At 61.8% G+C, this 20,963-nt stretch overlaps 1 protein-coding gene across 1 annotated transcript; it reads left to right on the forward strand.

Moving 5' to 3' along the window:
- The first annotated feature begins 542 nt into the window (after positions 1-542).
- Positions 543-19,648, forward strand: FBXO41 (F-box protein 41). The gene is made up of 13 exons (XM_058024920.1): positions 543-1,030; positions 3,624-4,503; positions 8,272-8,500; positions 9,343-9,425; positions 10,174-10,481; positions 10,897-11,165; positions 11,600-11,715; positions 11,942-12,094; positions 14,563-14,658; positions 15,456-15,574; positions 16,213-16,371; positions 17,382-17,497; positions 18,239-19,648. Exons 2-13 carry the CDS (start codon positions 3,788-3,790, stop codon positions 18,299-18,301), a joined length of 2,427 nt encoding a protein of 808 aa, XP_057880903.1. The 5' UTR covers positions 543-1,030; positions 3,624-3,787; the 3' UTR covers positions 18,302-19,648.
- Positions 19,649-20,963: the final 1,315 nt, after the last annotated feature.

Raw genomic sequence — 20,963 nt, forward strand, 5'->3', positions numbered from 1 at the left:
GGCAGGGATTAATCCAGGATGATCAGGAACCAGCTCAGGACCCAGCCAGGGACCAAGCCAGGATGTCAAGGACTGGAGCAGGACTGAGGCAGGGACCAAGCCAGGGAGCTCAGGGACAAAATCAGGGCCAAGGCAGATTACTCGGGGACTCAATGGGGATGAAGCCAGGGATAAAGACAGGATGATCAGGGACTGTCCTGGGACCCAGCCGTGTCTTGGCACCTGTGCTCAGCCCGGGATGGGGCAGGAGCAGCTCAGGTGCCCAGGCTGGCCCCACACCTGCCACTGCAATCCCGGAAGGATGCTCAGGGGGATCCCGGCCGGGGGCTGCCAGGGCCAGTGGGCACAGGGGGTCTGAGCCAGGGGCGACGGGCACAGGGGTTCTGGGGGCTGCCAGGGGCGATGGGCACAGGGGGTCCGGGCCGGGGGCTGCCATGGCAGCCGGGCCCGCCGTGTTCGTGGGGAGACAGGCAGAGGGAGCTGTGCGGGAGGAACCGGCAGCGAGCAGCCCCGGCTCCGGCTGCAGGGGCGGAGGCGCTGCCGGCGCTCGCCCTCCGCCTCCCTCCATCCCTGCATCCTCCCCTGCTCGCCGTGCTGAGCCCCCAGCGCCCCGGGGAGCCGCCATCCCCAGGGTGCCCAGAATCCTCCCAGCACCCCGCCGGGGCCTTCAGCCTCGGCTTCGTGCCTTCCTCCTCCTCCTCCTCCTCCGCCTCCTCCTCCTCCCCCCACCCCGCAGCCACCACCCTCTCTCCCTCCCTCGCTCCCTCCCTCCCTCCTTCCCCGGGGCCTGCCTGGCATGGAGCTGCTGGCCGCGGGGAGCATCCCCGGTGCCCCGCACCCCGGTGCCCGCACCCCCCGTGCCCCGCATCCCCCGGCGCAGCCCTGAGCCGCCTCCTTTGTGCGGCGGAGCGGCTGTGCGGGCTCCGGCCCCCACCCCGCACCCCCGGCTCGGGGGCGGCCCGCGGGCGAACGGGAGGGATGCTGCCCTGGCCGGAGGAGCCCAGCGCCGGAGCTCGGCGGCCAGAAGCAGGTACGGGGCGATAAGGGATGGGATGGAGCGGCGATGGTGCCCTGGGAGGCGGCGGCTCGTCCCCAGGATGCTCCTCACCCAGGGCCCCCGGGAGCAGTGGGACGCGGCGGGGACAAAGCCGCTGCCAGGCTGTGAGGACGGACCGGCCGCTCCCTGCTCCGGGGGCTGGGGGGGCAAAGAAACCATCCGGATTTTCATGCCCACCTTCCCCGGGCCCTCTGTGTGCCGTCCTCGGCCACCACAGTGCTCCCACCCCGCTGGAGCGCGGGGAAGGATGGGGACTGGCGGGGCGGGCAGCATCCTCCATCCAGCCCGGCATCTCCATCCATCCATCCCGGTATCCCCCTCCAGCTCGGCATCACCCTCCATCCACCCCGGCATCCCCCCCATCCATCCCGGCATCGCTCTCCATCCACCCCGGCATCACCCACCCTCCATCCATCCCGGGCATCGCCCCCACCCGCAGTATCCCCACACCTCTCCTGTCCATCCCTCCCTCTCCAGCCGGGCAGGGAGCTGCCTGCGGTGATATTTCGGGGCTGGGTGGGCAGAGGAGCGTTGAACAATGCCCAGGAAGGCAGGCAGGCTCCCTGATGGAGGGCAGGTAGCGGGGATGCTGCAATCCCGGCGGCGTTTCCCGGCTCCGGATGCCCGTGAGGTTTCTTAGCGTGGTAACGACTGCAAGAACATCCCCTCAAATCCCGGCTGTTGCCGTGGAGATGGGAGCCAGGCGAGGTTTGCGGCCGGGGTAGGACCTGCCCAGCACCAGGAGCGCTTCCCGATCCACCTGGGCCGATCCTGCCGTGGATTTGGGCCGGGAAATCCGGGCTGGGGCTGCTCGGGTGGCCCGGGAGAGGCGGGCAGGGACCCAGGCCCGAGGCAGCGCGGCCCGATTCCCCATCCCTGCGCTGGAAAAGCGCTTTCTCATCCCCCGGCAGCGGCTGGAGAGTCCGGCCGTGCTTTGTGCTGGCCGCGGTTCGGGTTCCGGCCGGGCCGGGCCGGTGCTGCCCGGCTGGGGCTGGTGCGGGAGGGTGTGTTTGGTCACGGCCCCAAAGCGCAGCCAAGCGGGTCACACACCCTCCCGCCTCAGCCCGGGTTTATTTCTGGTGTGGATTTCTCGCCTTTGCTGATTTTTCCCTTGAAAAATGGTTTCCTAGCCTCGTGGCCTGGTTGTCCCTCCGAGGGGATGCTGAGCCACCAGGGATGCTGCCCTGGGACCAGCAGGGATGGATGGAGGTGCTGTGCCAGCTCAGGGCTCACCAGCTGGTGGCTGTGGGATGCAGGGGGGCTCTGAGGGCTTTTAGGGATGGGATGCTGGGATAAATCCCCCTGTATGGGATATTGCAGAGGGATGAGCAGGGGATACTCCCACCCACAGGTGCCCTGGGTGTTCTGGGGTGAAAGCATCACAGTTTTCATGTTTGAATGACAAATGAATGAAAATTGTTGTGCCCTGAGGGGTGTTTGTGCCCTCCAGCCTGGAGGGGACCTCAGCAACCTCCTGGGGTGGATTTTCATGGTTTATCCCATTTCTCAGGGGTGGGATTCTCCCCACTGATGTCATGGAGGATTTTGTGAGTGGGGGGGTGAACCAGGTCCCACAGAGACCCTCACCCACCAGGCAGGAGAGGCCACCATGTCCCCTGGGCAGCCCAGGGATGGATGAGAGCTCTTGGGATGGATCCCATTTCAGCCTTCATGGGCTGATCCAGCAGGAGAGGGTGGATTGGCCTTCTCTTGGAGAAGGGGGATCCCAGCAGCTGCTCCTGGTGTTGGACACAGGGATGGTCCTGGCTCTTGGGGACCCCTGATGCTGCAGGTGCTCGTTGGGCAGTTGTTGGGCAAGAGGGCAAAAGGGTCACCCCTGTCACCTCCTGTGACAAGCTGGGGGTGGATGGAGCGAGATTCCCATGCTCTGTGCCCCTTCCTGGTGGCTGTGCTCCCCTAGATGGTTGTGAACCTTCCCAAGGGCTGGGAGGCCTTCCCAGTCATTACAGATCTTCCCAAGGCTTTGTAGAACCACAGGGTCATTCAGGTTGGAAAACACTCTAAGATCGTTCAGTCCAGGAGCTGTGGAACTTCCCAAGGACTGTGGAGCTTCTCAAAAGCTGTGGAGCTTCCCAAAAGGGCTGTGGAGTTCCTCAAAAGCTGTGGAGATTCCCAAAAGCTGTGGAGTTTCCCAAAAGGTGTGGGTCTTCACAAGGGTTGTGGAGCTTCCCAATGGCTCTGAATATTCCCAGGGTTCTGCACATTCCCAAGGGCTCTGCACATTCCCAAGGGCTCTGCACATTCCCAGGACTCTCCACATTCCCAGGGCTCTGCACCCTCTTTAGCACCATGCGCCCTCCCAAGGGCTGTACGTGGGTGGGAGGAACATGGGAAGCTGGGATGGAGGCACAGGGGGCACCCAGAACAAGGGCCAAGGTGGGATTTTTGGCATCTTCTTTAGCACCATGTGCTCTCTCAAGGGATGCACACGGCTGGGAGGAACACGGGAGGCTGGGATGGAGGCACAGAGGGCACCCAGAAGAAGGGCCAAGGAGGGATTTTCAGGGACACCCACCCCAGTATGACTGACCCCCATCTCTTCCAGCGCCCGGCACCGCTCGATGCTGACTCCCCCTTCGGACTGCCACATCCCCCTGTCTCCACGCCATGTCCCAGCGGAGCCGCCGTCCCTGTCCCTCTGGCAGCCCCACGTGTCCCCGCAGCCCCAGGCCATGAGCGGGCCCCGGCGGCGGGGAGCAGAGCTGCGGGATGGCCTCGCTGGACCTGCCCTACCGCTGCCCGCGCTGCGGCGAGCACAAGCGCTTCCGCAGCCTGTCCTCGCTGCGCGCCCACCTGGAGTACAACCACACCTACGAGACCCTCTACGTGCTCTCCAAGACCAACAGCATCTGCGACGCCGCCGTCTTCCCGCTGGCCGCCGACGCGGCCCTGCTGGCCCCGGCCGCCCGCAGGGACTACTTTGAGAGCACGTCCTTCCAGGGCAAGGACCAGCGCTTCTCCTGCGACCTGGTCCCCGCCGACGAGCTGGAGCCGGCGCCGCCGTCGTCGCCGCGCTATGTGCACGAGATCGAGATCCCGCTGAGCGAGATCTTCAGCCGCGGCAAGGCCGTGGCGCCCGCGCCCGGCCCGCCCGCCGCCGCCGACGCGGCCTACGAGGAGGGCCTGGCCCGCCTCAAGATCCGCGCCTTCGAGAAGCTGGAGGTGGACAAGAGGCTGGAGAAGCTGACGGAGGAGGTGGAGCAGAAAATCGCCTCGCAGGTGGGCCGGCTGCAGGTGGAGCTGGACCGCAAGAGCTCGGAGCTGGAGAAGGCCAAGCAGGAGAGCCTGCGGCTGAGCCGGGAGAAGCAGGAGCTGGAGGACCGCGCCTCAGAGCTGTCCCGCCAGGTGGACGTCAGCGTGGAGATGCTGGCCTCCCTCAAGCAGGACCTGGTGCAGAAGGAGCAGGAGCTCACCCGGAAGCAGCAGTGAGTCCTTTGTCCCTGTCGCCAACATGGGGCGGGAGGAAAGGGGTGTCTGGCAGAGAGTCCCACAGAACTTGAGGCTGTCCCATCCCTGGAGGGGTTCAAGGCCAGGTTGGACAGGGTTTGGAGCAGTGGGGAATAGTGGAAGTTGTCCTTGCCCATGGTAGGGCTGGAATGAGATGAGCTTTGGGGTCCCTTCCAATCCAAACAATTCCCTAAGTCCAGAGGAGCCCAGTACCACCACCCCAGGGCCAGGGCTCAGGGACAGCCCTTTGGTGATGCCCATCAGCATCCTCCCTTATCGGGTTCTGCATCTTCTCCCACCACTCAGTGCCCACACAGACCTGGGCCCCTCCATGGCTGGGTCATGGTGAGCCACACGCTGTCCCAGTGCCACCAGTGCTCCCAGGACATGGCCAGGCTGGGAATCAGTGAGCCACACACTGGTTTGGGTTGAGGGAACCTTAAATCCCCACCCCCTGCCATGGCCATGCCAAATTCCAGGTTTTTCTCCCAGAGGGAGGGTGGGGCAGCCCAAGCAGTGCCATGTCCATTTGCTGCTCAGCCTGTGGCACTGCCATCCTCATTTTCACCCTGTATTCCCCTCCCAACACCCCCTGCCCACCCCAAGGCTGCTCCTGAGCTTCCCTCCAGTCCAGCACTGGGTCATTCTGCCCCTTGGTGCTGTCCAAACCAACCAGACCTCGCAAATCAGGAGCTGGAGCAAATCTGGAGGGGCCCAAATCAGTGAGGAGTTTGTGGGGGACAGGCACGGCTGCGCTGGGCTGGGAGCACTGCTGGGATTCCTGAAGGAATTGCTTTGAATCCCATCATCCTCTGCACATTTGTGAATGACTTTGACTCCAAAATAATGACCTGGCTCAGGCACAGGGCTCCCAGGGTGGGGGGATGGCCTGGGTGAGGAGCGGGGTGACCCTGGGGCTGGATAAGGACACCTCCAGGTTTGGGGGCACGGCTGTGGGACAGGTACTGAGGGGTTTGGGGGCTGCCTTGTTCAGGAGCGGGGTGACCCTGGGGTTGGATGAGGACACCTCCAGGTTTGGGGGCATGGTTAGTGGACAGGCACTGAGGGGTTTGGGGACATGGCTGTGGGACAGGCACTGAGGGCTTTGGGGGCTGCCTCGTGGGTCTGGGGGCACTTTGGGGATGTGTGGTGAGGGAATTAAGGACACCAGCATGGATGAGTCTGGGGCAGGGCCTGGAGACAGCTAGACAGGGTAAATAGAGGGTCAAATGTCTCTTGGTGGAACCTGACAATGTTACCCCTTATAACCCTGGGTTTATGCCCCAAAACTACCTCCTGGATCTCTCATTCCTCAGAGAAACCCTCCTGCCCCTCACCTGTCCCCAAAGTCCTCTACCCCAAGGGACAAAATCCCTTGAGAGGCTGCAGGAGAGCATGGGAAGCGCTGGTGGTGGGAGGAGGTTTTCTCCTGGACGCGAGGAAGTCATCAGAAATCATTTTAATCAGCAAAGCCTTCCCTGGAAACACTGTGGGGACATTTCCCAGCTCCCAGACACCATGAAGCCGATGTCCTCCTGGGAGACCTTTGGCTCTGGGCTCCGTTTCCTCTGCCAGGAGTGTTTTTCCACCCAGTCCATGGGAATGAGAGAGAGGCAGGTGATAACCATCAGCATCACCTTACAGCTGCTGCCCAGCTCCACATTTGCCTTCCAAATCCCCTGGGGCCCCTTCCAGGATCCTTCCCAGAGCACCCCCAGAGCTCCCAGGCTCTGCCTGCAAGCAGCAGGTTGAGGAGAAATTATTCGATAATTAATTGGTGATTAATTGGTAATTGAGAGCCAGCAGTGGGAATTGTGTCACTAAAGAGCTGCCCCCTCCTTTCCCTTCGTGCTTCTGGGCAGATCATTGTGTCCAGGTGTCCAAGGTCAGCTGTGTGTGATCAGGTTTGGTGTCCAGGTGTGCACAGGCAGGGCTCTGGGGTCACCTGTGTGTGATCAGGTGTCCGAGGCCAGCTGAGTGCTTGGGTTTCTGTGCCCAGGTATGAGCTAGGTGTGCCTGGTCAGGTGTGTGTGCTTGAGTTTCTGTGCTCAGGTTGGTGTGCCCAGGTGTGCCTGTCCAAGGCCAGGTGTGTGCTTGGGTTTCTGTGCCCATGTTGGTGTGCCTGGTCAGGTGTGTGCTTGGGTTTCTGTGCTCAAGTGTGAGCTAGGTGTGCCTGGTCAGGTGTCTGAGGTCAGGTGTGTGCTTGGGTTTCTGTGCTCAGGTTGATGTGTCTAAGTGGGCTTGTCCAAGGCCAGGTGTGCCCCAGACAGGTGTGCAAAGCTGGGTTTGTGCCTCTTCGGGGCTTCCTGGATGCTGTGGGTGTGTGTGTGCATCACCAGCTGTGCAGGTGTGAGCAGCTGTGCCTGGGGTGTGTTCATGTGGGTGCTCGTGGGATGGTTGGGTGGGAAGGGACCTCAGAGCCCACCCAGTGCCACCCCTGCCGTGGCAGGGACACCTCCCACTGTCCCAGGTGCTCCCAGCCCCAGTGTCCAGCCTGGCCTGGGCACTGCCAGGGATCCAGGAGCAGCCACAGCAAATCTGGGCACCCCATGCCAGGGCCTGCCCACCCTCCCCATGCTGCCTGGCTCTGTGTGTGTGTGTCTGTGTGTGCCATGCTGAGTGCTGGATCTGTGCTCTCCTGGGGCTGTGTGGGGCACTCAGGTGTGCAGGACAGGGCTCTGTGTGTGTGTGCCTATCCATGTGTCCCTGTCTGTGTGTGTGCCTGTCCCTGTGTGTTGTGTGTGTGTGTGTTGTGTGTACCTGGTGCACATCTGGCTGTTCCTGGAGCACATCCATGTGCAGGACTGTGGTGGCCACGTGTGTTTGGGCTGTGTGGCCTCACTGGTGTGTCTGTGCCCATGCTCCTGTGTGCTTCCCTGGTGTTTGGGGAGCAGATGAGGACAGAGGGTGTTTGTGCCTCACTGGTGTGTCTGTGCCCATGCCCTCGTGTGCCCCCCTGGTGTTTGGGGAGCAGATGAGGACAGAGGGTGTCTGTGTCTCACTGGTGTGTCTGTGCCCTCGTGTGCCCCCATGTGCTTCTCTGGTTTTTGGGGAGCAGATGAGGACAGAGGGTGTTTGTGCCTCACTGGTGTGTCTGTGTCCATGCCCTCGTGTGCCTCCCTGGTTTTTGGGGAGCAGATGGGGACAGTGGGTGTTTGTGCAGGGTGGGGTCAGCTGGGGTCACAGAGCTGCTGTCACACATTTTGGGGCAAACAGCACTGCTGCAGGCTCAGAGCTCCCGAGTACCTGCTAATTAATGTGTTAATGAGGGAGCCGGGCCCTGCAACCACCGGGCTGAGCAGGGTTTAAGGGTGTCACTGCCATCCTCCTCCCTCACCCTGTCACACCATCATCATCCTCTTCCCTCTGCTCCATCGTGCTCAGGAGCCTGATTCCAGTCCTGGGGGTGATGGATGAGGATGGGGATATCACCTCGCCCCTAAAACAACAACATCCCCCTGCATGATGGGAGCATCCCTTCATCCCTGTCCTGCCCCAGCCCATCCCAGGGCTGGCACAGACCCGGACCAGGCTGGGGATGGAGCAGCCCAGGTGTGCCCAGGTGTGTCCCAGCTGCACACAGGGCTGGAGGGACTGAGCGGGGTGGGGATGGAACAGCCCAGGTGTGCCCAGGTGTGCTCAGGTGTGTCCCAGCTGCACACAGGGCTGGAGGCGCTGAGCAGGGTGGGGATGGAGCTGCGGGGACCCGTGGGCAGCCCCGGTGTCACCGATGGTCCCCGTGCCAGGGAGGTGCTGCAGATCGATCAGTTCCTGAAGGAGACGGCGGCGCGGGAGGCCAACGCCAAGGTGCGGCTGCAGCACTTCATCGAGGAGCTGCTGGACCGCGCCGACCGCGCCGAGAAGCAGCTGCAGATCATCAGCAGCAGCTGCGGCACCACCCCCAATGGCAGCCTGGGCCGCTGCGGCACCCCGGCCAGCAAGGCCATCGCCCGAGCGGGACCTCTGCGGGCACAGGCACGGCACGGCCACGGGAGCGCGCCCGGGGGATTCGGGAATGTGCTCGGGGGATTCGGGAATGTGCTCGGGGGATTCGGGAATGTGCTCGGGGTATTCGGGGATGCGCCCGGGAGATTCGGGAATGCGCCCGGGGGATTCGGGAATGTGCTCGGGGTATTCGGGAATGCGCCCGGGGGATTCGGGAGTGCGCCCGGGGGATTCGGGAATGTGCTCGGGGTATTCGGGAGTGCGCCCGGGGGATTCGGGAATGTGCCTGAGGGATTCGGGAGTGCACCCGGGGGATTCGGGAATGAGCCCGGGGGATTCGGGAGTGAGCCGGGGGCTTCGTGAGCGCGCCCAGAGCATCGGGAAAGCGCCCGGGGCATCGGGAATGCGCCCAGGATTCGGGGATGTGCCCGGGGAATTCGGGAATTCACCGTCTGCATTGGAAATTCACCCTCTGCTACGGGAATGCGCCCGGGGACTTGGGGAATTCACGTGAGGGCTTCGGAAATGCACCCGGGACCTTCGGGAATTCACCCTCTGCTTCGGGAATGTGCCCTGGGCTTCCATAAGCAACCTTGGCCTCAGGAGTGCACCCCTGGGTCTCCCGTGCCAGGGGCCAAGCAGGGCTCTGCAGGGACCCCATCCCCTTCCCGTGGGGAATGGATAATCCTGGGGGCCCCAAAGAGAAGCTGTTCCTTCATGGGTCGGTCGGTGTTCCCGTGGCGCTGGGCAGTGCTGGAGGGGCCGCTGGGTGAGGAGGGGCCCCCAAAGGCAGCTGGCACCGGTGGGTGAGCGGGGTACCCTCCCTCACTGGGATGTGCCACGTTGTCCCCTCTTGTCCCCTGTCCCCGCAGAGAGAGCGGCACCCGGGCTCGGCGGTGGCCGTGCACGGTCCCTACGGCGGCGTGGCCAACCAGCGCTCCTCCTCCAGCACCGGGTGAGTGCCAGCTCTGCCCTCCGGGATTTTAAGGGGATTTTAGCGGGATTTTAACAGGATGGTGGGAAGGGGGTGCACGCCCGGCGAGCACTGTGCTGGGACATCCCCTACTGCAATAATTGCCAATATAGCCGGGCAGGATGTGCCTGAGCTTGTCTGGCCATTGCTGCTTGACCAAATAGCAGCACTGCAGTGCTTTTACCCCAGAGACACTTTTGGCCAGCTGGATGTGTGGTGTTTCACCCCAGAGACACTTTTGGCCAGCTGGGTGTTAGAGACAAGTCCAGGCTTGCAGGAGCTCAGGTTTCCCTCTGTGGAGAAGCTTTAAGGTGATGGTGAAGGAAAGGAGTCGGTTCTGATGGAGGGTTTGGATCCAGAGCTTTATTTTGGCCCACAGGCCTCTGAATCCAGCAACAGCTCCAACAGAACTCCCTGAGCCCGTGGTTGCTGTTCCTTTTAGCCCCGGGGAGAGGGGCAGGGAAGGGGTAGGGAGCCACCAAGCAGGTACAAGAGGGGAGGGACAAAGGGACAAAGGACACCTGGATTGTCCAATGCCCCCCAGGGGTAGGGGATATCTTTTGAATTCTGCCAGTCGCTTTGGAATGCCAGGATTGACAAACAGTGCTGGGCAGGGGTCAGGGAGGGGAAAGGAGGGATGATTGATGCACCTGGGGAAGGAATCTTCAGGGAGAAACCCGGGGTGTCTGAGGCAAACCCCGACATCACCGCACAACAATCCCGTCCGCAGGGCCTCGAGCCGGGCCAAGGCGGTGTCACAGAGCTCGGGCTGCTACGACAGTGACAGTGCAGAGCCGTGTCCCACGGATGACACGGCCGAGGGCCCCCCGTACCCGGCCCGGGAGGCGCGGGGCTCGGGGCTGCGGCGCCAGGCCATCCAGAACTGGCACCGCCGGCCCTACCGCAACAGCACCGAGGGCGAGGAGGGCGACGTGTCCGACGTGGGCTCCCGCACCACCGAGTCCGAGGCTGAGGCCTGGGAGCCCGAGGGACCGGGATCCGCCGCGGCCCGACCGCCCGGAGGCTGCCGCCTGACCGGTGAGAGAGCAGCGGGCCCTGGGGCCGGGAGGTGAAGGGGGTGAGGGCACTGAGGGTCTTTGGGGCTGGGAGGGGAAGGGAGTGAGAGCACTGAGGGTTCTTGGGGCCGGGAGGTGAAGGGGGTGAGAGCACTGAGGGTCTTTGGGGCTGGGAGGTGAAGGGTGAGAGCACTGAGGGTTCTTGGGGCCGGGAGGTGAAGGCCGGGGTAGCTGGAAGCCGTGGGACGGGGATGGAGCTTCCCTCACCCGGGGATGGAGCTTCCCTCACCCGGGGATGGAGCTTCCCTCACCCGGGGATGGAGCTTCCTTCACCCGGGGATGGAGCTTCCCTCACCCAGGGATGGAGTTTCCCTCACTTGGGGATGGAGCTTCCCTCACCCGAGGATGGAACTTCCCTCACCTGCTGCTCTCCCCAGTGGCCACGGATGCCGTGTGTCCCACGGGCAGGCCCGAGGGCGCCGGGGGCAAGGTGTGCCGGCTGGAGCGGGGCAGCCCGGGCCACTGCAGCGAGGTGATCAGCCCCGAGATCCTCAAGATGAGGGCAGCTCTCTTCTGCATCTTCACCTACCTGGACACCAAGACGCTGCTGCGCGCGGCCGAGGTGTGCAAGGACTGGAAGTTCGTGGCCCGGCACCCGGCCGTGTGGACACGGGTGCTGCTGGAGAACGCCAGGGTCTCCTCCAAGGTACTGGGGAGGGGGTGACACCCCCTGGGTCACGGCCTTTCTTCCAGAAGGGTAGAGCTGGGTGAGCATCTCCCTGGTGGCCGGGATGGTTGTGCCATTGTGGTCATGGGGGACACAGGTGGGTGCTTACTCCAATGGTGGAGGTGTTGCAGGTGAATGCTGGAGGACAGGAGCTCACACCAGCACAGGTTTGCATGTGCTTTTGTGGTCATGCCCATGAGTTTGTGGTCACGCCCATGAGTTTGTGGTCATGCCCATGAATTTGTGATCACACCCATGAGTTTGTGGTCACACCCATGAATTCGTGGCACATGTTCTGCCATGGCCTCGTGTGTACACCTCCACCTGTTTCTGCCACATGTGTGCACAGCCAGGGTGGGTGGTGTGGGATGTGCTGGGGTGTCCCTGGCAGTGACTGCCACCCTGTGCCCCAGTTCCTGGCCATGCTGTCCCAGTGGTGCACCCAGATGCATTCCCTCACCCTCCAAAACCTGAAGCCGCGACAGCGGGGCAAGAAGGAGAGCAAGGAGGATTACATGAAGAGCACACGGTGAGTCCCTGTGTCCCCCTGTCCCCGTGTTCCCTGTCCCCGTGTCCCCCTCCCACAGCCAGAGCTGCCGCTCCTTAGGGCTGCTCCCTGAGCCCAAACATTTCCACGACAAATCCGCTGCGGGATTGGGTGTCCTGGAGCCAGGGGTGCCCGTGGGCCGTGTCCCCCTCCTGGGCCGGTCACAGGAGGGTGGGCAGGGCTCCTGATGCTGGCTCTGTGCTGGCAGGGGCTGCCTGGAAGCGGGGCTGGAGTCACTGCTCAAGGCCACGGGCAGCAACCTGCTGATCCTGCGCATCTCGCACTGCCCCAACGTGCTGACCGACCGCTCGCTCTGGCTGGCCAGCTGCTACTGCCGCGCCCTGCAGGCCGTCACCTACCGGTGAGCATAGCCCCAGGGCCACCACAGCGTGGGACAGGGCTGGGGACACCATGGGGATGGGGCTGGGGGCACCAGGGGACAGCGCTGCTACTGCCGCGCCCTGCAGGTCATCACTCACCGGTGAGCGTGGCCTCAGTGCCACCACAGTGTGGGACAGGGCTGGGGACAAGGCTGGGACAGGGCTGGGGGTACCAGGGGACAGGGCTGGGGACACCGCAGGGACAGGGCTGGGATCACCCCATTCCCTGCAGACCATGAGGACAGGGCTGGGGACACCAATGGAGTGTGCTGAGATCACCCCCATTCCCTGGCAGAACATGGGGACAGGGCTGGGGACACCAATGGAGTGTGCTGAGATCACCCCTATTCCCTGGCAGAGCATGGGGACAGGGCTGGGGACATCCCACGGGGTGTGCTGAGATCACCCCCCTTCCCTGGCAGAGCATGGCCCACCTGCCCAGGGACAAAGGACCTGCCTGTCCATGGCAGCCCCAGTGTTCCCAGTGTCCCCAGTGGCAGCTGTCCCTGCAGCTCCCATCCCTTCCAGGCTGCTCCCATGCAGGTGTTTCACTTCCAGCTCCATTCCCACCCTCTCCTTACTGATCTCTTCCTGGCTGGAGGCATGACTAGGGTCTTGGCAAGGAGGCAGCATGTTGTGGCAGAGAAGGGTGAGGAGGAGGTGCCCAGTGAGATTCCAGCTGGCTGTCACCCCTGATGAAGGATCCTAGTGGAGAGAAGAGGCTCAGGGTCCCTCTCTCCTGGGAGGCAGGAGCAGCTCTGCCAAGGGAGAGCTGAGATTCAGCTTGGACACCTGCCTGAGGTCAAGGACACAAGACATGGTGACCCTGGAGGAGGTCACAGGTCCTGGAGGGCATCACTGGCCACTCTTTGGTTTTGGCCACCTGTGGAGACAGGATTGGCCTTCCCTCCACCCTCCAGAGGCCGATCCTGGCTCTGCTGCACCTGCAGACAACCACCTCAGCCTCGGTGTCTGTTCCTCAGGCAGCCAGGACGGAGAATCCCCCAGTGGGAAAGCACATCCAGGCACTCCCCTGGCGTGACCCCCAGCAGCCCAGAGCCGGCTCTGACCCACACCACGAGACAGGAGAGAGCCCAGAGCTGCCAGGCTGGGCTCCAGTGCTGCTCCTTTGGCTGTTCCAAGGGCAGCAGAGCGAGCCTGAGCTCTCCTGGCACATCCTGAGCTGTGCCTGTGACTCACGCTCTGATTAACCTGCTGCTCTTGGCACCTGCTCCAGCACAGAGGTGTGAGGCACCCAAGATAACACCCAGCCTTATTTTTAGTTCTGAAGTGGGACATTGAGACTTGGGAAGCACAGCCTCGGTCCCTGGGAGGCTCCTGGTGTGGTGGCACAGCCTGGGGACTGTTTGGGCTGGTGGCATCAGGGTGGTGCTCTCTGGCACGTCTCCCCAGAGCTGGGCTCCCCCCCAGCTCATGACAAACCCACACCTCCCCTGTCCTGCTCAGCACCCAGGGGGCTTCTCCTGGTACCTCCAAAGACACCAAGGAGGAGCCACAGCAAAGCCCTGCAGAGATATTTGGCCAAGAGCCATCTACAGCCACGGTGTCACAGCCACAGAGCAGGGACAGAGGCCACAGAGCAGCCTATGTCCCTGGTTGGGGTGTCCTTCCACCCTGGCACTGTCCCCATCCTGGCCAGGAGGTGGCAAGGGACACCAAAGCAGTGTGACTGCAGGGACAGGGACAGGCTCTGTCCCCTGCAGGGACACACGGCCTGGCAGCCTCAGCCAGTCACTTGTCACCTTGGCATGTGGGAGGTGCATCTGCTGAACCTTCCATGTTCAACCTCTCCTTCATCTCTCATCCCCCTCTTCACCTCCCGCACCTCCCATGTTCAACCTCCCCTTCATCCTTCATCCCCCTCTTCACCTCCAGAACCTCCCATGTTCAACCTCCCCTTCATCCTTCATCCCCCTCTTCACTTCCAGAACCTTCCATGTTCAACCTCTCCTTCATCCTTCATCCCCCTCTTCACTTCCAGAACCTCCCATGTTCAACCTCCCCTTCATCTCTCATCCCCCTCTTCACTTCCAGAACCTTCCATGTTCAACCTCCCCTTCATCCTTCATCCCCCTCTTCACCTCCAGAACCTTCCATGTTCAACCTCCCCTTCATCCTTCATCCCCCTCTTCACCTCCAGAGCCTTCCATGTTCAACTTCCCTTTCCTCCTCTCCCCCCCAGCCCTCTCCTGCCCTGCACCATTCCAGGTGGGAATGCTCCAGCCCTCCTGCTCAGGGTCCTGCTGGGCTGGCTGCTCCAGGGGCAGCTCCTGGGCTGTAAATACTGACCAGCATGGTACCTGTGTGTGCTCCAGGGCTGTAAATGATGCCCAGACTGGTACCCCTGGCTGCTCCTGGGGGATGCAGCCCCAGCCCAGGGTGGCACTGTTGCTCCTGAGGCCATCATGTGTCCCCTGTGTTGTTTTAGGAGCTCCACGGACCCTGTGGGCCATGAGGTGATCTGGGCCCTGGGAGCAGGCTGCAGGGACATCATCTCCCTGCAGGTCGCGCCTCTGCATCCCTGGTAAGGCCTGGGAATGGGCTGGGTGGGGAGGGACACACCCTGGGCCACCCCTGCCATGGCAGGGACACCTCCCACTGTTCCAGGCTGCTCCCAGCCCTGTCCAACCTGGCCTGGGACACTGCCAGGGCTGGAATTGGGTTGGGGGAGGCCATGCTGAGTGTGAGGGGCACCACTGAGCTGGAAAGGATTTGGGTGCCAGAACCTGATTTGCCAAGGGGGGATCTCCAGGGGATAAGCAGCAGTCCTGGAGCCCAGCCCGTGGTTCAGGAGCTCAGCCCACCCCTCTCTGTGCAAACTGGGAGTGCTGGGTGTCTGCACCTGCCTGCTGAGCTGGAATGTTCCAGGGAGGCTGCTGACATCCAGATGAGAGGGATGTGTGCTGGGTTTGGGAGGTGGCACTGAGCATCAAAGGCTGGCTGAGCTCTCCCTGCTCAGCAGCAGCAGCAAGGTGGAATCACAGAACCCTGGAATGGTTTGGGTTGGACGAAACCTTAAACACTGTCCAGTGCCACCCCTGCCATGGCAGGGACACCTCCCCCTGTCCCAGGGTGCCCCAAGCCACTCCAGCCTGGCCTGGGCACTGCCAGGGCTCCAGGGGCAGCCACAGCTGCTCTGGGCAATGTTTGGGTGCTGGGCACGTGGAGCTGCCTTGTCCCCGTGGCAGTGCCCATGTGGGGACACCCAGGGTGACCCCCGAGTGCTGGGGTGGGTGAGCTCCGGGTGCAGCCCCTCTGGGCAGTGCCTGGGGGTGTGGGTGGGTGGCCGTGCCACCTCAGATGTTGTCCGTGTGTCCCCAGCCAGCAGCCCACCCGCTTCAGCAACCGCTGCCTGCAGATGATCGGGCGCTGCTGGCCCCACCTGCGCGCGCTCGGCGTCGGCGGCGCCGGCTGCGGCCTGCAGGGACTGGCATCCCTAGGTAGGAGTGGTGGGACTGTGGGTCACTGGGCTGGGGAGGGGCACTGGGGGCATGGGTCAGTAGGCACTGCTGCCATCATGGGTCACTGGGCTGGGGAGGGGCACTGGGGGCATGGGTCAGTAGGCACTGCTGCCATCATGGGTCACTGGGCTGGGGTGGGGCTCTGGGGTCATCAACACACCCTGTGCCCCATGCCCAGCCTGTCCCCACACCAGCACTTGGGATCATGTGTCACACAGTGCGTCACTGGGCTTGGGGAGGATCCAAGGGCCACCAACCCACCCTGTGCCCAGTGTCCACCTTGCCCCAGCCCAGCACTCAGGATCGTGGGTCACACAATGGGTCACTGGGCTTGAGAAGGGTCTCTGGAATCACCAACCCGCCCCATGCCCAATACCCACCCTGTCACCAGCCTAGGGCACCTCCAGGCATTCCCTGGGCACCTCCAAGAGTGGGGACTCCAACCCTCCCCGGGCACCACCCCCTCCTGCTCTGAAGGGACAGGGCAGGGAGCTGCTCCTGGGGTCCCTGTGCAGAAGCCCACCCATCCCAAGCTCCATGGGTGCTTCTGGTGCCCCTGTCCCTGGGCTGTCCTGCTCCCTCCCCGTGGTGCTGATGATGGCTGTGTGTGTCCCCAGCCCGGAACTGCATGAGGCTGCAGGTGCTGGAGCTGGACCACGTGGCCGAGATCAACCAGGAGGTGGCAGCTGAGGTGTGCCGGGAGGGGCTCAAGGGGCTGGAGATGCTGGTGCTCACCTCCACGCCGGTGACCCCCAAGGCCCTGCTGCACTTCAACAGTGAGTAGCACTGCCAGGGCGTGGCCTGGCACCAGATCCACCCACGGCAGCTGCTGGCACTGGGGCCTGCTGGGAGCTCTCTGGGCATCCAGCATCCCCCACCAGGGATGGGCCAGGAAGAGCTGATCTTGCCTTGGGCCACGGGGAGGATGGAGATGCTCCCTCCATGGCCCCAGGGTAACCAGTCCTCGATGTTTGTGACACACCTGAAGGCATTGGCCAGGCCAGGAGGTGCAGAGCCCCAGGAGGGCCTGTCCTGGTGGTCACAGCTTGGGTGGCCATGGCTGGGATCCCTGTGGGTGGCAGAGACAGGGATGCCCAGGGGAGAGGGAGGACACCAGTTTGGGATGGTGTGGTGTTGGGAGATCCTCAGGATGAGGTGAGAGATGAGAATTTGACTCCATGTCCTCAGAAGGCTGATTTATTATGATATGATATTATATGATATATATAATGTTATATCTTACATATATTATTATATATTATTATAGTATATTATACTATAATATACTATAATATACTATAATATACTATATTATAATATTGTATATTATATTTACGAAAACTATACTAAAGAAATAGAAAGGATACATCAGAAGGCTAGAAAAGAATGAATAATAAAACTGACTGGACTGATCAGAGAGTCCAACACAGCTGGACTGGTATTGGTCATTAATTAAAAACAAGTTACATGGAACCAATCAAAGATGCACCTGTTGGTGAGCAACCTCCAGAGCACATTCCAAGCAATCACATAGTTTTTGTTTACATTTATTTTCTGAGACCTCTCAGCTTCTCAGGAGAAAAATCCTGGGCAAAGAAGATTTTTCAAAAAATATCACAGTGACAGGGCAGGGCAGCCAGGGACCATCTCACAGCCCATGGTCCCCCTACCCAGACCCTGGCCAGGCCTCCTCCATCCTCAGGGAGAGTAGTCCCCGCACACAGGGGGGGATCTGGGCTCCCTGCTGGCCCAGGTGAGGAGATCCAGGTGCTGTCTGTGCCCCCAGGTGTGTGCAGGAACCTCAAGTCCATCGTGGTGCAGGTGGGCATTGTGGACTACTTCAAGGAGCCCCACAGCCCCGAGGCCAGGAAGATGTTTGAGGAGATGGTGAACAAACTGCAGGTAAAGGAGCCCAGTCCCAGCTCTCAGGGTGGCACCAGCCCTGTGTCCTGCCCAAGGCAGGGGCAGAAATGTCCCCCCTCTCCCTCCCTCCCCTCTTTCCTTCCCAAGGCAGGGATTCCCTTCTCCCTCCCTCACCCCATGCCCTTCCCATGGCAGGGATTTGAGGTGTTCCTCTCTCTCCTTCCCTTGTTCTGTGTCCTTCCCATGGCAGGGATTCTTCTGTTCTTCGCTTGCCCCTTTCTTCCCCATGGCAATTTTGGAGAATTGGCAAATTCATGGAGAATTCGGGGCATTCTCCCTTTTCCCCCCCTCACCCCATGGCAGGATTTGGGGCATTCGCCTCATCCCATGGCAGGATTTGGGGGGTTCCTTTCCCTCCCTCACCCCATGACAGGATTTGGGGGGTTCCTTTCCCTTCCCTCACCCCATGGCAGGATTTAGGGGGTTCCTTTCCCTTCCCTCACCCCATGACAGGATTTGGGGGGTTCCTTTCCCTCCCTCACCCCATGGCAGGATTTGGGGGGTTCCTTTCCCTCCCTCACCCCATGGCAGGATTTGGGGCATTCCCCTGTCCCTCCCTCACCCCATGGCAGGATTTGGGGCATTCCCCTGTCCCTCCCTCATCCCATGGCAGGATTTGGGCAGGATTTGGGCAGGATTTGGGGTGTTCCTTTCCCCTCCCCATGGATCAGTGGCTCTGTTGCCTCCCCCCAACCCCTCTGTGTGCTCCTCCTGTTGCAGGCCCTGAGGAAAAGGCCCGGCTTCTCCAAGATCTTACACATCAAGGTGGAAGGAGGCTGTTAGCCCTTCAGGGAGCCCAAAGCACATTCCCTGCTCTGCCCAGAGCCCCGAGGGGCCAGACGGGGACCCCCGATCGGGCACCAGGAACCCCAAACTCGCAGCCTTTGGGGCCACCCCGGGTGACAAGGTGCTACTCAAGGACAAGTTTTGGCTGTCCCCAGAGCCAGGGCCGTGCTCTTTGCCAGGAGGAGGATGGTTTTGCAGCCCTGCAGCTGCTCCTCACCAAGGATCCGTGTTTGGGGACGGCTTTTCTGCTGAACTCTGCTTTGGGGATCCCTGACCCCATTCTGGGGCTGGGCTGGCCACTGCAGCCCCGGGTGCTGGAGCTGGGCTGGGAAGGGGCTGCTCCTCCCCCAGCATTCCCCAGGGTTTCTGCTCCTTTTCCTTTGGGATTTGGCACAGGGGCACCTGAACCCAGGAAATGCTCCCAGGAGCCAGCAGAGCACAAGGCCAGGAGCAGAGCTGCACCTCGAGCAGCCACAGGGCACAGGAGAGATGGGTGCTCCTCCAGAGGGCTCCAGCCTCACCTCCTCTCCTCCAAAACCCTCCTGCCAAGGCAATAAACCATCTCCAGATCCTCATCCACCAGGAAACACGGGTCACACTCCTGTCCCACACCCAGACTCCCATCTGGGGTCAGGGTCCCGTGTGGAGAGAGGGACTGTCACAGGACACCCATGTTTGCCTTCCCCAGCAGCCTGAAGGAGAAACCCTGGCCAGAATATCCTGATATGATCCTGGGAAAGGCACCAACCAACAGCCCTGGCTGATCCTTACCTACAGCCACCATTTTCTAATTCTGATTTTTCTTCTGAGTGCCCTCAGCCTGCAAGGACATCATCATCACCCCCAAAATATCCTTTTTCCATGGGAAAAGGCTTTGGAAAGGCATCCAGCAGGGTCAGGCATCTCCATGCCCCACCCTGGGGAGAAGGTACCAGGAGGTGGCCCTGGGGCTGGGGACACCACCAGAGCACTGCCAGCAGTGGGGACAGCCCAGCCTTACCCACAGCCCCAGCCCTCTGTCCTTGGGCTGAGCAGAGAAGAGACTGGGACAGTGGATCTGGGGCTTTGCCCTCTTCTCTGGAGCAGCCCTGCAGGTTTTGGTGCCTGCTGGCCAGCGTGGCTGGGAGGGGACACTCCCAGAGCCTGTCCCCTGGCCAGCCCTCACATGGAGCATCCCCCAGCAGGGACTGGCTGCAGATCCAGCACCACGTCCCTCAGCCATGGCACAAGAGCTGCTGACCTCAGCTGGGGCTGCCACACAGCCCGTGGGGATCCCCAGAGCAAGGAGAATCACCCCAAATCACCGAGGCTGGTGGGGCTGGAGGCAGCTCATCCACCTCCATCCCACCTGTGCTCTCTGCTCTGAAGCAGGGTGGGGTTTTATGGCCACAGCCCCGTGGGAATCAGCCCTGCTCCCCCTCCTATGCAGCTTTCCAGGAGAAGGCTGTCCCTGAATGCACAAAATGTGGGAGCCCAAAAACACCTGTGAGAAGCTGCTGCCCCCCCAGATCCCAGGGATGAGCTCCCAGCTCCCTGCCATGCCCACCATGGGTTTACCTCCACCCCAGGGAGCCTGGCACACTCCTAACCCCGGGGCAAGGGGTGCTCCAACCAGCAAAAACCACCCAGCAGAGCTACAACCCCCAGGGGCAGGAGCATGGCCCAGTGGAGATGGCAGCACCACAGCACAGGGACTCGTGGAATTCCCTTAAAAACAAAACAAAGTACCTATTTATTTCTATAAAGAGAAGAAGGAAAAAAAATTTTAAAGGAAAATTATATACTCAGCATGTTTATACACTCTATGCTTAAAGACTCTCATGGCCCAGAGGGGTGCCCAAGCTTGGAGGTGGCTGCTCTGGTGTGCCTGGAGCCTCTCCTGGCTCCTGGGAGGGCGAGGATGAGGAGACGGAGAGAGGGGAGCTGTGAAGACTCTCAGAGAAACCTTCTGTGCCAGAAGAAGGGGTCAGTGGCTGTGTGTGTGGTGGCATTGGTGACCCTGTGACATCCCCATCCCTGCGCTGCCCACGGGGCTTTGGAGGCATGGCAGGAGCCTCTCCTGGATTCCTGGTGCATCCATCCCTAGGAGCCTCTCCTGGATTCCTGGTGCATCCCCAGGAGCTCTCCTGGATTCCTGGTGCATCCATCCATCCCCAGGAGCCTCTCCTGGATTCCTGGTGCATCCATCCCCAGGAGCCTCTCCTGGATTCCTGGTGCATCCATCCATCCCCAGGAGCCTCTCCTGGATTCCTGATGCATCCATCCCCAGGAGCTCTCCTGGATCCTTGGTGCATCCATCCCCAGGAGCCTCTCCTGGATTCCTGGTGGATCCATCCCCAGGAGCCTCTCCTGGATTCCTGGTGCATCCATCCCCACGAGCCTCTCCTGGATTCCTGGTGCATCCATCCCCACGAGCCTCTCCTGGATTCCTGGTGCATCCATCCATCCCCAGGAGCTCTCCTGGATCCTTTGTGCACCCCCAGGAGCTCTCCTGGATCCTTTGTGCACCCCCAGGAGCTCTCCTGGATTCCTGGTGCATCCATCCATCCCCAGGAGCCTCTCCTGGATTCCTGGTGCATCCATCCATCCCCAGGAGTCTCTCCTGGATTCCTGGTGGATCCATCCCCAGGAGCAGATCAAACCCTCACCTCTGCTCGGG

Source organism: Melospiza georgiana, chromosome 5 (genome assembly GCF_028018845.1).
Source record: "Melospiza georgiana isolate bMelGeo1 chromosome 5, bMelGeo1.pri, whole genome shotgun sequence".
NCBI lineage: Eukaryota > Metazoa > Chordata > Aves > Passeriformes > Passerellidae > Melospiza > Melospiza georgiana.